Source organism: Rhincodon typus, chromosome 9 (genome assembly GCF_021869965.1).
Source record: "Rhincodon typus isolate 14 chromosome 9, sRhiTyp1.1, whole genome shotgun sequence".
Lineage (NCBI taxonomy): Eukaryota > Metazoa > Chordata > Chondrichthyes > Orectolobiformes > Rhincodontidae > Rhincodon > Rhincodon typus.
The window spans coordinates 289,262-306,692 of NC_063340.1; the positions used below are offsets into that span (position 1 = coordinate 289,262).

At 41.4% G+C, this 17,431-nt stretch overlaps 1 protein-coding gene across 4 annotated transcripts in view; it reads right to left on the bottom strand.

The window, feature by feature from the left end:
• LOC109917954 (dystrophin-like) overlaps window positions 1-17,431 on the bottom strand; it is a 333,913-nt gene that overhangs the window by 201,834 nt on the left and 114,648 nt on the right. For all 4 annotated transcript variants that reach the window (XM_048600638.1, XM_048600639.1, XM_048600636.1 and 1 more), the window contains exons 36-38: window positions 16,865-17,041; window positions 16,128-16,316; window positions 5,134-5,306 (exon numbers count right to left, since the gene is read on the bottom strand). In XM_048600638.1, coding sequence (XP_048456595.1) covers window positions 5,134-5,306; window positions 16,128-16,316; window positions 16,865-17,041 — 539 coding nt within the window. The remainder of the gene's footprint in view (window positions 1-5,133; window positions 5,307-16,127; window positions 16,317-16,864; window positions 17,042-17,431) is intronic.

The window sequence follows — 17,431 nt, forward strand, 5'->3', positions numbered from 1 at the left end:
GGCCTCTGTCTGTGCAGTTCATCATTCTAATATGTAACACATTTCTTGTTTTACCTGTAGAAATTCCCACATTCAGTCATCACTCACCATGAGCCTACCAACAAATCGTATTTATGTAGTGTCTTTGATTCAATAAATGGTCCAAGGCACGTGATTGGTGTGTCAGGAAGTAAATTTTTACACCAAGTCACATAAAAATAACTATTAAGATCTATGACCAAAACTTGTTCAAAAAGGTTAGTTTTTAACAAGTATCTAAAAAAGAAAAAATGGGAGAGAGAGCAAAGTGGGGAGGCAATGGTCTAGTGGAATTATTGCTGGACTATTTTCCAGGACCTCAGCTAAAGTTCCGGGGTCCCTCGTTCAAATCCTGCCACGGCAGATGGTGGAATTTGAATTCAATAAAGAATCTGGTACTAAGGACCTTACGCATACCCTTGCATCATCATCTAATGTTGACCACGAAACTATTGCCGATTGTCAAAATAACCCATCTGGTTCACTAATGTCCTTAAGGGAAGGAAAGGTGTCATCCTTACCTAGTCCGGCCCAGCAATGTGGTTGACTCTCAACTTCATTCTCAAATGAATTAGTTGAATCTTAATTAAGGATGGACAATAATGCTGGCCTAGCCAGAGGCGCCAACATCCTGTGAGCGAATAACAGGTAATCCAGAGCTAGGGCCCCAGACAGCTGAAGGCACAACCAGATGATGGAGAACTCAAAGAGGGGCTATTCAAAAATCCAGAGGTACAGCAGTCCAGATAAAAGGGTTGTAGAGCTAGAGGAGATTACAGAGATAAGAGGAGGAAATGAGGTGATTTTTCCATCAAAGATAATAGCTTAATGTAGAAGAACTCCTTCACTAGGAACCAGAATAGATCAGCGTGAACATAGCTGATAGCCATGAAGAAGAATTCCAGTTTAAAGAGGGTAGACTTTGAAATGTCAGCCAAGAGAGCACTGGAAAAGTCAATCCTAGAGGTAACAAAGGCACAGATCAAAGTTTCAGCAGCAGAGGATCTGAAGTAGGGGCAGAGCTACTTGATTATGAAGAGGGAAATAAAAAGTCTTTCTGATGGAGACAAGATTGGAGACTTATCTCAAGGTTAAATAAGACACCAAGGTTGCGAATGATGTGATTCAATCTCAGACAGTTGCCAGAGAACTAAGATACTGCAGGGGCTGAAGACAGTAAATAACAAACACAGAACTCCAGCAATATCTCTTTTTGTGACTGAAGACAAATATTTAGTTTGATGAAATTCATACTTATTGAAAAAGCAGTCTAATTTAAAGACAGTGGACGAGTCGAGAGAAGTAGTGGTAAGGATAAGGACTATTGCTTTGTCTTTGTTATAGTCACATAGGTTATCAAACAAATCTGTTTCATTCAAACCTGCTTACTAATAAGGTCACAGGACAAAGGAATTGAAGTGGCAGATCAGATAACCCTCATCTTCACTTTCCTGTCTTTCCCCTATAACCCTGGATTCCCTTACCGATTAAAAATCCATCTCGGCCTTGAATATACTTAATGACCCAGCCTCAACAGCCCTCCTTAGTAAAGAATTTTAGTTTCACTACTCTCAGAAGAAATTTCTCTTCATCTCTGATTTGCAGCCCCTTATTCTAAGATTATGTCCTGTCATCTCAGACTGTCCCACAAGAAGAAACAACCTCTCTGCATTGACCCCAAGTCCCCTAAGAATCTTGTACGTTTCAATAAGGTCACCCCTCATACTTTTATATTCCAACGAGTACAGGCCCAATACAAACTCTCCATAAGACCATAAGAAACAGGAACAGGAGTAGATCTTTCGGTCCCTCGAGCCTGCTCTGCCGTACAAAAAGATCATTGCTGATCCAATATTGCCCAGGCCCATTTTCCTGCCTTTTCTCCGTAACCCTCGATTCCCCTACTGATCAAGAATCTATCTATAATGAAACAAAGAACTGCGGAGGCTGGAAATCTGAAACAATCTTTACATGAGGTTCAGAAGGGTCACTGGGCTGAAAATGTTAATTCTGCTTTCTTTCCACAAATGCTGCCAGACCTGCTGTTTTTGTTTCAGAATCTATCTAGCTCAGTCTTAAATATACACAATGACTTTTTCCCCTCAGTTCTACGCAGCAAGAAGTTCCAAAAACAGTCAACACTCTGAGAAAATAAATCCCTCCTCATTTCAGTCTTAGATTGGTATCCCTTTTTTCTGAGACTATGCCCTCTGTTTTTAGACTTGCTAATGAGGGGAAACACCCTCTCAGCATTTAGCCGGTCATGCCCCTTAAGAAACCTATATGCTTCAATTCCTCATAAGAGGGTCCATCCATACTCCAACGCTGGTATCAGCCTAGTAAACCTTCTCTAGACTGCCTCCAATGCCAATATATCTTTCCTTAGATAAGGGACTCAAAATTGTTTCACTGTATACCAGGTGTGGTCTGATCAGTGCTTTGTATGTTTTAACAAACCCTCCCTACTTTTACATTCCATTTCATTTGAAATAAAGGCCAACATTCCATTTGCCTTCCCTACTAACCACTGAAACTGGATGCTAGCCTTTTGTGATTCATGCACGAGGACTCCCAAAATTCCTCTGCTTTCCATAGCTTTCTGTAGTCTTGCTCCATTTAAATAATATTCAGCTCCTCTATTTTTCCTACCAAAGTGCATAACCTCACATTCCCCCACATTATATTTCATCTGCTAAGTTTTTGTCCAATCACTTAACCTATCTACATCCCTCTGCAGATTCTGCGTCATCCTCACCACAAGCCTTCCCATCTATTTTTCTGTCATCTGCAAACCTGACAACAGCACAATCAATTTCCTCATCCAAGTCATTAATACTTGTTTGGTTTAGTAACGTTTAGTTTAAGGCCAGAGCTGGACATTGCTTTTAGCGCATAGGATATTGGATAGTTATTAAAAACAGAACTGCAACAGTTTTAGTGTAAATTCACTGAGATGTTACTAGAGGTTAAGTTCACCAAAGGCTCTCAGTGTGCCTCCACTTGATTCATACCTGGGATAAAACGGTTATCTTATGAAGACTGAACAGGTTAGGTCTATACTTATTAGAATTTCCTTGAATGAAAGATGAGTTTATTGAAATATAAAACATCTTGCAATGTCATCACCGTAGTTGATTTCAATGCTGGAGAGGTCAGATCCCAGAGTAAAACCTGGCTTGTTAGATCCTAACTTCTTTTGTAAACTAGGGAGATATGTTACTGAATACATTCACAAGAGTCTGTCAGTTTACTTTTAACACAAGGAATAAAACAATTATTAGATATTACATGGACTATATATATGAACTATACTACATTGGCCAAAAAGTTGGAAAGACTTCATTACAAACGTTCAGAAAAGAATTCAAGCTCACACTACCCTGTCTTCCACAATAAAATTCTTACAAATTCCCAAACCTCAATAAAAATGTTCCAGTAACTCCACACTAACAGTTCTTGCTCAACCATTTCCTTTCTCAGTGAATTTCTATACATTCACTAAATGCTATTTTCTTCAACTAGCTTCTTTTCCTGAGACACTTAAACAAATTTCTAACATAAACTATTATCTTAACTTGGATGGTGATGAGCTTCTCAAATGCTGCTGCAGCTGCACCCAACCAGACAAATGCAGAGTATTCCATCACACTCCTGGCCTTTGCCTTGTAAATGATGAACAGGCACTGTGCAGACGGGAGGTGAGTTACATACAATGCCTAGCCTCTGATCTGCTCTTGTAATCACAGTATACGTATATTTGGTCCAGTTCATTTTCTGTTCAATCACAACTTCCAGGATGCTGATAGTCAAGGTTTCAGGGATGGTAATGCTATTGAACACTAGGGGGAGACGAACAGATTCATGCTTGTTGGAGATTGGCATTGCCTGACAGTTACGTGATGCTAATGTTACTTGTCACTTATCATTATTCCTTTCATAATCTTAAAAGAATGCATTATTATCATTTCCAAGTCCCTTCTTCTTCAAAGGAAACAAACTTCTTGAACATTTCCTTCCAGTTAAGATCTCAAATCCCAGAATGATCTTTCTTACCATACACTACCTATAAAAGCAAAGCACATGTACTGCAATTAGGTTATCTTAAATACCAACAGTGCTCCAGAGGAATTAGGTTAATACCTGAAATAATCTGTTAGATTTGGATTGCAATCCAATGGTAAAGTTTCCCAGTTTTTAATTTGTCAATTTTCTTCTTAGTACAACATAATGATGTGCTGCCAGTTTTGTTAATTAATCCACCAGAACCTCTGGATCATTCCTCTGATCCGTACATTTAATACAACTCTAAATCACTGTGCAATCCAAAAATTTTAGTTAACCCTCATTCCTGTTTCGTTTCCTTACTCCCAAACTCATTATTTCAGTTATCCACATCCAATAAGATTTCAGATTATTCACCTTGTTACCCTCTGAATATGGCTGCACTGCTCTCGCTGGTTTGCTCTATCTTCTTTGGCACACCCTCTTCCTGTCATTCAGCGTATTTTTTTGAAGTCTGTATTTTGTAGAACAACTGTTTAATTCAACAAAAGAATCTCATTTTCATTCTCTGAGCTTTGAGCTGACCTTCCTAGTAGGTTATAGGGGATATCAAAAATTTCAATTGCTCTCTCAGCTTTCTGCTAGAAATGTTTATCAGTATAATACTAAATTGATTAGGATTCACCAAGAGAACTCTTAGAGCACAAAGTTTCCTCATCAGTTACTTATAAAATTCTCTCAGCTTTATTTGAAATGTCCACCAGCAATTTGCTGCTCATCAGAACCAACTTCAAGTTCACATTCAGAAGTTGAATCTTTTCATTTCTCCAGACTAAGAACATTGACACCAACTGAACATCTCTAACATCTCTCCAACTGGTGACAACCACGGCAGCCTGCACGAGACCATTTTCTCTCCATATGACTCAGCAGCAAAACTAATTGAACCATCATCAAAATTTCCATGCTCTTTCAACAAATTAAAGTTCACAAGAGAACTAAAAAGTTAACTGTTAAATTTTTCATTACATTATCTATACAGCACCCAAGTACTGAAACAGTATAAAATTAAACTTGCTGACCCTCTACCAACACATGGTATTGTTCCCTTACCTTTTGCGATCATTATACATTCTGTTCACTCGATCCCATTCTGCATGAAGTTGCGTCAATGTGTCACCTATTTGGACAACCTCAGCTGCAGAAGCTTCAAGAAGGGCATCAGGCTGATTCTCATGAATATCCTCAATTTGGTCACCAAGTTTCTCCAGCATGTCCTTTATATTCTACAAGTGACGCAAATGTTCAATTAATTTAGGAGCCACTGTATGCTGCTACCAATGAAGGAGTGACATTCAGAAAACCAAAAACGTACTGGACAACACAAATATTGCCATCTTATCCACCAAGTACTGAAATAAAAGCTGGAGGACCTCTGGTGCTGAGAGCACAACACCATCTGTACATAATATACTGTTCACTTGCAGATCTAGACAACCTCAAACAAGTGAGAGGCAAATTTTTAAGTACATTCTTCTGATCATTTATCTTTGATTTAGTATTTTGCCTGATAGTAAACAAAACTGCAACCTATGAATTTAACCACTTTACTAAATGAACTAACAAGATCAATGGCTGGTACACCAACAGAACCTTCTTGGGAGAACAGAGATCTGATTTTACACCAAAAATAGAATATTAAATGTGGAGCTGGAATCAAGCAAACATAATTCCTGCACAGGATTTGAATGAAGAAAGTTCAGCGATTTGCTGCTCAATCACTTGCGTTGAATGAGGTACGAAAAAGTAAATATCGGAAGCTCAAGTAAATTCAACCTCATACCATCCTTAATACCATTCCAACCCCAATACATTCCCAATTTCTTGGTTCACTTAGTGGTCAACACCCCTCTGATAACTAAAACTGAAACACCCAGAGAAGCTCACCTTGCCTCGTAATCTGTTAAAGAAAGTGTGAAAAGTGGTATAATCTGCCTCTCATCCCCAGTGTGTTATAAAGCAGTGCTTAAATGAAAGAAATCCATGATACTCACTTTATAAGTAACAAGTAACAATTTATTTATCTAACTCTAACAGTTGACAAATTACCAGAACAACTAACAAACTGAACAATTCTGCCCTTAACTACTAACTATTCCCAAATAAAACAAAATTCTAATGGTATGCTGTTCCAATAAACATAGGTCCCACTTATATAAGCCAAAATAATAAGAAAAATAAATTAAAACTTAGTCTCTCAAAAATTACAGCCAGGATAAGGGTTCCAAATTGTTCTTTGCCTTCTCCACTGTTCTCCAGTCAGGAACGCCTTCCTCCATCAAATTCGTGTGTCAGGAATATCAATTAAGAGTGCTGTAGTACCTTTATTGAGATTTCTGAGAGAGTCAGTGACTTTCTCTTTCTTTAGAGTTGATGGCTGTTGAGAGCTGGTCTCTCTCACATCAATTTTCAAACACCCTCTATTTTAATATCCTTGATGACCTATTAATTTCTTTCAATAGGATTAGTTTTAGGTTGTCAAAACCATCAGATTGAAATTTAACTGAGTTTTGGTATCCAGAGCCTCGTTTAAATTTAATTAGCTAAATTCAAAACCCTGTTGTTTTGCTAAAAATGCTGCTTTGCCTGCTATCAGTATAGCCTTTTGACACAATGTTTCAATTTCAAGAACTCTGTGCATCTGCTGCTGTCTACACACATTTTTTTTTAAATCTCCCATCCTAAAAGAATATATCATCTTTCAAAGGGACCACGTAGTGTCCTCTATCATTTTGCAAACTAATTCTAAGGTCCTGCCTTTCAATCCACAAATACAATACCCAACTCTGTAACACTTAGACAGCTTTACCATTGGATTGAGTATTAAGAGTTAGACACCATTAGCTCCAGTCAACTCAACCTCATGACCATCTTCGCCTCTCTTTGCGAAGTGTCTTCTCCAACAAGACCTAACCATTATGCCCACATCCTGCAAAAGGAGAAACTTGCTTGGATCCTGTAAACCACTGTTTGATCGCTTGGATCCTGTAAACCACTGTCTGATCATTGGTATCTTTAAAAATACTGGTATTTTCAATCTTTTTAAAGGCAATTTGAAAATCAATAACAAAAAACAGAACACAGAACACAGAACATGACAGCGCAGTACAGGCCCTTCGGCCATCGATGTTGCACCGACCTGTGAAACCAATCTAACCAATCTAAGCCCATCTAACCTACACTATTCCATTATCATCCATATGTTTTTCCAATGACCATTTAAATGCCCTTAAAGTTGGCGAGTCTACTACTTTTGCAGGCAGGGCATTCCACGCCCTTATTACTCTCTGAGTAAAGAACCTACCTCTAGCTTCTGTCCTATATTTATCACCCCTCAATTTAAAGCTATGTCCCCTCGTGCTAGCCATCACCATCCAAGGAAAAAGGCTCCCACCGTCCACCCTATCTAATCCTCTGATCATCTTGTACGTCTCTATTAAGTCACCTCTTAACCTTCTTCTCTCGAACGAAAACAGCCTCAGGTCCCTCAGCCTTTCCTCATAAGGCCTTCCCTCCATACCAGGCAACATCCTGGTAAATCTCCTCCGCACCCTTTCCAATGCTTCCACATCCTTCCTATAATGCGGTGACCAGAACTGTACACAATACTCCAAGTGCAGCCGCACCAGAGTTTTGTACAGCTGCAACATGACCTCATGGCTCCGAAACTCAATCCCTCTACCAATAAAACCTAACACACCGTACGCCTTCTTAACAACGCTATCAAGCTGGGTGGCAACTTTCAGTGATCTATGCACATGGACACCGAGATCTCTCTGCTCATCCACACTACCAAGAATCTTACCATTAGCCCAGTACTCTGTATTCCTGTTACTCCTTCCAAAGTGAATCACCTCACACTTTTCCGCATTAAACTCCATTTGCCACCTCTCAGCCCAGCTCTGCAGCTTATCTATGTCCCTCTGTAACCTGCAACATCCTTCCGCACTATCCACAACTCCACCGACTTTAGTGTCATCCGCAAATTTACTAACCCATCCTTCTACGCCCTCATCCAGGTCATTTATAAAAATGACAAACAGCAGTGGCCCCAAAACAGATCCTTGAGGTACACCACTAGTAACTGAACTCCAGGATGAACATTTCCCATCAACCACCACCCTCTGTCTTCTTACAGCTAGCCAATTTCTGATCCAGACCGCTAAATCACCCTCAATCCCATGCCTCCGTATTTTCTGCAATAGCCTACTGTGGGGAACCTTATCAAACGCTTTACTGAAATCCATATACACCACATCAACCGCTTTACCCTCATCCACCTGCTTGGTCACCTTCTCAAAGAACTCAATTAGGTTTGTGAGGCACGACCTACCCTTCAGAAAACCGTGTTGACTATCCCTAATCAAATTATTCCTTTCTAGATGATTATAAATCCTATCTCTTATAATCTTTTCCAACACTTTACCCACAACCGAAGTAAGGCTCACTGGTCTATAATTACCAGGGTTGTCTCTACTCCCCTTCTTGAACGAGGGGACAACATTTGCTATCCTCCAGTCTTCTGGCACTATTCCTGTAGACAATGACGACATAAAGATCAAAGCCAAAGGCTCTGCAATCTCCTGTCTAGCTTCCCAGAGAATCCAAGGATAAATCCCATCCGGCCCAGGGGACTTATCTATTTCACACCTTCCAGAATTGCTAACACCTCCTCCTTATGAACCTCAATCCCGTCTAGTCTAATAGCCTGTATCTCAGTATTCTCCTCGACAACATTGTCTTTTTCCTGTGTGAATACTGACGAAAAATATTCATTTAGCGCCTCTCCGATCTCTTCGGACTCTACGCACAACTTCCCACTACTGTCCTTGACTGGTCCTAATCTTACTCTAGTCATTCTTTTATTCCTGACATACTTATAGAAAGCTTTAGGGTCTTCCTTGATCCTACCTGCTAAAGACTTCTCATGTCCCCTCCTAACTCTTCTTAGCTCTCTCTTTAGGTTCTTCCTGGCTAATTTGTAACTCTCAAGCACCCTAACTGAGCCTTCACGCCTCATCTCTGCATAAGCCTCCTTCTTCCTCTTGACAAGAGATTCAACTTCTTTAGTAAACCACGGTTCCCTCGCTTGACCACTTCCTCCCTGCCTGACAGGTACATACTTCTCAAGGACACGCAGTAGCTGTTCCTTGAACAAGCTCCACATTTCAATTGTGCCCAGCCCCTGCAGTTTCCTTCTCCATCCTATGCATCCTAAATCTTGCCTCATCGCCTCATAATTGCCTTTCCCCCAGCTATAACTCTTGCCCTGCGGTATATACCGATCCCTTTCCATCGCTAAAGTAAACATAACCGAATTGTGGTCACTATCACCAAAGTGCTCACCTACCTCCAAATCTAACACCTGGCCTGGCTCATTACCCAGTACCAAATCCAATGTGGCCTCGCCTCTTGTTGGCCTATCTACATACTGTGTCAGGAAACCCTCCTGCACACATTGGACAAAAACTGACCCATCTAAAGTACTCGAACTATAGCGTTTCCAGTCAATATTTGGAAAGTTAAAGTTCCCCATAACAACTACCCTGTTACTTTCGCTCCTATCCAGAATCATCTTTGCAATCTTTTCCTCTACATCTCTGGAACTTTTTGGAGGCCTATAGAAAACTCCCAACAGGGTGACCTCTCCTTTCCTGTTTCTAACCTCAGCCCATACTACCTCAGTAGACGAGTCCTCATCAAACGTCCTTTCTGCCACCGTAATACTGTCCTTGACTAACAATGCCATACCTCCCCCTCTTTTACCACCTTCCCTGATCTTCCTGAAACATCTAAACCCCGGAACCTGCAACAACCATTCCTGTCCCTGCTCTATCCATGTCTCCGAAATGGCCACAACATCGAAGTCCCAGGTACCAACCCATGCTGCAAGTTCACCCACCTTATTCCCGTTGCTCCTGGCATTGAAGTAGACACACTTCAAACCACCTTCCTGCCTGCCGGTACACTCCTGCGACCTTGAAACCTTATTCATGACCTCACTACTCTCAACCTCCTGTGCACTGGAGCTACAAATCAGGTTCCCATCCCCCTGCTGAATTAGTTTAAATCCTCCCCAACAGCATTAGCAAATTTCCCCCCCAGGATATTGGTACCCCTCTGGTTCAGGTGTAGACCATCCTGTTTGTAGAGGTCCCACCTACCCCAGAATGAGCCCCAATTATCCAGGTATCTGAATCCTTCCCTCCTGCACCATCCCTGTAGCCACGTGTTCAACTGCTCTCTCTCCCTATTCCTCACTTCGCTAGCACGTGGCACGGGTAACAAACCAGAGATAACAACTCTGTTTGTTCGAGCTCCAAGCTTCCACCCTAGCTCCTTGAATTTCTGTCTTACATCCCCATCCCTTTTCCTACCTATGTGGACCACGACTTGGGGCTGCTCCCCCTCTCCCTTAAGGATCCCGAAAACACAATCCAAGACATCACGGACCCTGGCACTGAAAAGGGATAAACAGCCACTAATCAGAAATGAAGAAGGGTCGCTAGACCGAAACTCTGGAACCCAATTAACTCTGCTTTCTCTCCAAAGATATTGCCAGACCTGTTGAGTTTCTCCAGCAATTGCATTTCTGTTTCATGTTTCCAGCATCTGCAGTTGTTCCTTTTTTCCTCCAAAATCAGTGTCTGCATTTATGTCCCAGTCACACTGCATACATGTCCCAGGTGTACAATGATCTTTGAGCGTCATTCGTAACACAACTGAGTGGTGTCTTTGAAATAGAAGTATTCCACACTATCCATAGCAACCCAAGCCTAAGAAAATTTGCAGAATGTATTTCTGTGGCAACTTTGGACCAATCTAAATGTATTCACAACAAAAGTGCAACTATAGTAATTTTTCAGTTTTACAGATGTACTTGTATATAAACAAACACACAAGGTTTCAACTAAATTCATTATTGAAAAACTGACATCATCTATGTCTCTCCCAGCCCACACTGGTCATGTCCACAGTAAGGAACAAATTCCAAGGAAATATTAATAGACAGGAAATTGCTGATTCAGAGAAACTTAACTCTAGATACTTGTTCTTCCCACGTGGAAATTTAAATGTTACACTGCAGCATCCTTCAAAATATGTTCCAGCTACAATGCTAATCTATTTTTCTAATCAACCTGAACAGAGATGTTCACATACATCTGAAGCAGGTGGGATTACAATCCAGGGTCTCTTGATCCACTACCATTGCGCCACAAGACTGCAACATTAAAACCCATTAAGTGCCTCTGTGGGCTACAAAGCATAGTACCCATTGCAGTTTAAAGCCATACAGACCAGAATTCCCTCATCTGTTCTGAATTAGCTGATAGAACATAGTACTGTAGAGTACAGGAATCTCAAATCAGCATTTGGGACAGAATTAGATTGGATTAGAAAGGAAGAAAAATCATCCGCATGCAAGTTTAGGGGAAACATTTCAAAGCTACAGTGAACTCAGGCTGCTTTATTCATATCAAACTACCAATTGCAAGTTACTATCTGCTATTCATCAGATTTCATTTTGAATTCTCTAACACCAGAGTGCCTAATTGGATAATTTCTCCAAGCCAGCGCACTAGCTCAGTGATAGTAGGAACTGCAGATGCTGGAAAATCTCAGATAACAAGGTGTAGAGCTGGATGAACACAGCAGGCCAAGCAGCATCAGAGGAGCAGGAAAGCTGACATTTCAGGTCCAGACCCTTCTTCAGAAATGGAGAGGGGAAGGAGGTTCTGAAATAAATAGGGAGAAAGGAGGAGGCGGACAGAAGATGGATAGAGGAGAAGATAGGTGGAGAGGAGACAGACAGGTCAAGGAGGCGGGGTTGGAGCCAGTAAAGGTGAGTGTAGCTGGGGAGTTAGGGAGGAGATAGGTCGATCCAGGGAGGACGGACAGGTCAAGGAGGCGCGATGAGGCTAGTAGGTGGGAGATGGGGTGGGGCTTGAGGTGGGAGGAGGGGATAGGTAGGAGGACAGGTTACGGAAGCGGGGATGAGCTGGGCTGGTTTTGGGATGCGGTAGGGGGAGGGGAGATTTTGAAGCTTGTGAAGTCCACATTGATACCATTGGGCTGCAGGGTTCCCAAGCGAAATATGAGATGCTGTTCCTGCAACCTTCGGGTGACATCGTTGTGGCACTGCAGGAGGCCCAGGATGGACATGTCGTCTGAGGAATGGGAGGGGTAGTTGCAATGGTTCGCGACTGGGAGGTGCAGTTGTTTGGTCATCCAGCTCTACACCCTGTTGTCTCAGATACTTAGAACAAAGTATCTTTCAGCTGTCACTGCATTAAGATTATCCGGTATAAAACATACTGAATTTTCTGAAAGACATTAACCCTGAATGTACAACTAACTGGAAGGTCTTATGATCTTAGGATAAATGTTTTCACTCAAGGTCACTTCTATTCTGACATCAGTCAACAGCCAATCACCTGTCCCAATGGAATCTTATTGTATTCACCACTCTGATGAGCTAAATTGCAAATAACAGTGCATAGCTTCATTAAAACGCAATCCATCATCACACTGTAATTACCCATTCCAAGACTGTCTTCAAAATTGGAACAAAAACAGAAGTTGCTGGAAAAGCTCTGTTCTGAGGAAGGGTCACCGGGTCCAAAATGTTAACTCTGATTTTTCTTCACAGATGCTGCCAGACCTGCTGAGTTTTTCCAGCAACTTCTATTTTTGTTCCTGATCTACAGCATCTGCAGTTCTTTCAGTTTTTATTCTGTCTTAAAAATTGATTGTGCAATTAATGACCACAGTACACACATTACAGGTTCAATAAAAATAACCCAATGTCGAAGTAAGTGAGGTAAAAATCACTCTTTTAACTTTTGACTAGGAGCTTCAACTAAAAATTGTGTTTCTTTGGCTGCTTTCAACAGGACTGGGGTTGACAATTAGTCACGTTAAAAGCCAGCTCATCTGAAAAAGGTTGATCTTATCAATGAGAAACAATCCAGCTGTTTTAAAATTGAGAATGCAAATCAAGGTGTTTCAAATTAAAACACAAGCAGATGTTCACCTGCACATCTGCTAATGTGGTATACTGCATCCTCTGTACCCGTTGTGCCCTCCTCTACATCGGGGAAACCAAGCGGAGGCTTGGGGACCGCTTTGCAGAACACCTACGCTCGGTTCGCAATAAACAACTGCACATCCCAGTCGCGAACCGTTTCAACTCCCCCTCCCATTCCTCAGATGACATGTCCATCCCGGGCCTCCTGCAGTGCTACAATGATGCCACCCGAAGGTTGCAGGAACAGCAACTCATATTCCTCTTGGGAACCCCGCAGCCCAATGGTATCAATGTGGATTTCACAAGTTTCAAAATCTCCCCTCCCCCTACCGCATCCCAAAACCAGTCCAGCTCATCCCTGCCTCCCTAACCTGTTTTTCCTCCCACCTATCCCCTCCTCCCACCTCAAGCCGCACCCCCATTTCCTACCTACTAACCTCATCTCGCCCCCTTGACCTGTCCGTCCTCCCTGGACTGACCTATCTCCTCCCTACCACCCCACCTACACTCACCTTTACTGGCTCCATCCCCGCCTCTTTGATCTGTCTGTTTCCTCTCCACCTATCCTCTCCTCTATCCATCTTCTATCCGCCTCCCCCTCTCTCCCTATTTATTTCAGAACCCCCTTCCCCTCCCCCATTTCCCCCGAAACGTCAGCCTTCCTGCTCCTCTGATGCTGCTTGGCCTGCTGTGTTCATCCAGCTCTACACCTTGTTATCTCTCTTTTGAATGCAGCTCAGTCCTTCAACTTTCATCAACTCCATTTATCCTTCCTTTCATCTGTGTGTGGGTATTATCTTCTCCCCTCTCCAACTTGTTTCTTCAGATATAGTCTCTGAATGTTTATTTTCCCCATTGCTGTTTTTCTGGGGGTCGGATTTGTGAGGGGGAAGGGAGAGTTCTCAACTCACCCAAGCTTTATTCAGGAAACTTTACTTTGCACATCATATAGCTCAGGTTGCTCGTTATCAAATCTGATATAGTGCAATTTTAACTTCCAGTGTATTAAAAAAAAACCAGAAACTTGAATAGAGATTTTCTTATCTTCCAAAACAGCTATTCCAAATCATGAAACAAAAATTTTAAAAACTTGATATAATTTTCATTTAGGTTCCATACTATGGTTGTTTACTTTATAGCATGGTGAATAAGAATGAATGTCTTCCATTAGCAGAGAGGTCAATAACGAGGTAGCAGCCTCCTGGCGTTAAAACACAGATAGATTGCTAAGGTAGCCAAACAGGATGAATGCTGGGTATGTGTTAGAGATGGTAGGAACTGCAGATGCTGGAGAATCTGAGATATACAAGGTGTAGAGCTGGATGAACACAGCAGGCCAAGCAGCATCAGAGGAGCAGGAAGGCTGACGTTTCGGGCCTAGACCCTTCTGATATACACCTTGTATATCCCTGAATGCTGGGTATGTTGGCCAAGTAAAACGCTGAAGTGAAAAAACACAGACAGTATAAACACAGCAGCCAGGTGCTAACAACATTAGCACAATGTAAAAGGTAAGCGTTATCCTGGACAGACGTACTCTCTACAGTTTATCCACTAAACAAAGGAGGGCCCAGACAGAAAGGCACCGGGTCCTGCTACACAAAGGAGCGAACAGTAGCAAGCCATCCAAATGATTCACATGTTTCAAACTATTAAGCGAGTCTTCCTGATTGGCCAGAACTATAGAAAGTTCCAGAAAACTATCCAAGAAGGTATAAAAACAAAGTTCACCTACAGACCTTGGACATTCTACAGGCCTTCCAAGAAGACGAGCACAGCAAAAGGCAGAGACTAGCAGACCATCAGAAAGAGAGAGAGGGCAGAGAAAGAGAGAAAACAGCTTTGCGGTCCCACAGACAGAGAGAGAGCGACTATGTAAAACTACAACAGACTTGGGAAGTACTAATAGTCCCCATTCAGCTATTCATTCTAGAGATAGTAGGAACTGCAGATACTGGAGAATCTGAGATAACAAGGTGTAGAGCTGGATGAACACAGCAGGCCAAGCAGCATCAGAGGAGCAGGAATTCTGACGTTTCGGGCCTAGACCCCTTTTCTGCTTGGCCTGCTGTGTTCATCCAGCTCTACACCTTGTTATCTCAGCTATTCATTTTGCTAGGCTGATCTTTATCCATTCCTTTGTCTGTCCAATTCTTCTTCTCTCTCTTTGGGCTCTACCTCCACCTATCGTTTACTCCTCTCCTCTCCTCCATTCTAACTTCCACGTAATAACCATGCTTTGCCGAGCCACCATCAGTTCTGATGGGCCACTGGACCCAGACATTAACTCTGATTTCTCTCCACAGATTCTGCCAGATCTGCAGAAATTTGCTAGCACAATTTCAGTTTCTATTTGCAGTGGTACTGGCTTGTGTTTAGCAATTTGGCTGCTTCAGTATTATGGAACACCTGGGCAATTCCATTCATAACATTCGTGCTGGAGTTGTTTAACTTGTTTCAAGGAGGGACTAGACAATAACAGTCTTCTATCCCTTTTCTTAAATCTAAGAGAAGATTTGAGGAGAATACTTTCTTATCCAGAGGCAGGAGTCTAAAACACTGCCCGAAAGGGTAGTTGAGTCAGAAACACTTGTAAAACTTGAGCAGTAATTAGATATTCACTTGTGTCACCATTGCCTCCAGAACCACAGGCCAACAGCTGGAAAAATTGGATTACTGCAGTCGATAATGGGCTGAATGGCTGTAACTTTATAACTTCTCCAAGGATACAAAACTCGTTAATCCACCAGAAAAATATTTAGAAAATGAATTGCAGTAATCTAGTGAATAACCTCATAGCACTGCTCAGTTGTCTGCATAATGCAGTTTTACACCAGAGCTGTTATAGCATGTGTCACACAATATATTTTATAATTCAGGGCAGTATTAGCCTGCTAAAAATATGTTATTTAACAGACATCTGTCTCAATGTGCTAGTTCATTACTTGGTGGTATTAACTTCATCATGTTACTTATTCACGAATCAAGTATCAATACTTTTCCAGTACATCCAACGCACCTTTAAGGAATCTTCCTGGCTTGAGAAATCCTCATATTTTCCATTATTCAATTCTGGTGCATTCAATACTAGTTCAACATCAGCTAGAGCAAGCAATGCCTTGTTTACATCCAGAAGATAATCCGATGGGAAATACTGTGATGTCATCCCTGCACTGGTGGTATAATGAGCAGTGATAACTTGCGCTTCCTGAAGACAGAGACAGCAGAATGAAGTTGACTTCAACAAAGTAATAATCAGAAATCACTAAATTTTGGATATCTCAGTCAGTGATGCTACCTATTTTGCAAACTGATAGTTACCTCAGAAAAGCAGTGAAATACCCCTAAAAGTTTCAGTGCAAGTGATGACAATTTATACATTTTAAAATAAATTAGGCACAATTTCAACAACTTCAGACAATGAACTTAGTCTTCCATTTTAATTTATCCCATTTCTTGTTTGTGCTATTATCATCTATTCCCCATCAATAACGTTATTATTACCATTAGCATTCCCTTTGCCTTTTGCTGTACATATCTTCACCATCTGTTCCGTTCACTCCTCCACCCAATCTGGCAACAACATAAAAACCTTCATTTTCCATTCCCCTTCTGCTCCGAAAAGGAGACACACCAGTCTCGAAATTTTAACCCTTTCTCTCTCCACACATGCTGCAGCACATGCTGAGTTTGTGTTTATAAAATAAACTTTGCTGTACAATCTTGAATTCATACAATTTAAGTAAACAAACTTACTGGACTTTTGAAAGGGTGTGTTTGATAATTGGAAAACAGAGCTTCTATCTGATGCCAGCGCTTTTCCACATTGATGGGGTCTTGCTGTGAAGAGGTACGATACCGTGTTAGATCTTGGCCCTTCTTTGTTAAGACACTGAAGTCTTCCCTTCGTTGTTCAAACTCTTGGGTCAGTTCCTGAAAAAGAAATCAAATTTTGAGTCAACATCCTTGGATTATCTTGTACTTTAACTCACGCAACAATATTACTGCCTTTAGTCTATTCACAAAAAGCCAAATACTAGAATGATGCTTCAAGTCCTAATTAACATCGATCGAAAACCTCCACAGTATTTGTGAAGAGCAAATATCCTGTATTAATTTAAAGAAATCACAAAGAACAAAGGTACAACACTGGCATCTACACCATAAATGTGGAAAATTGCCCAGTAAAGTCCTGTCCTATCAATCTACTCTCAGTCAACAGCAAAATGGTGCATGTTGTCAACAACAGTGTACCAAGCAGCACCCGATTAATCATTTCCATCAAGGCCACTTAGCTCCTGACTTCATTAAAATTTTGTTTCA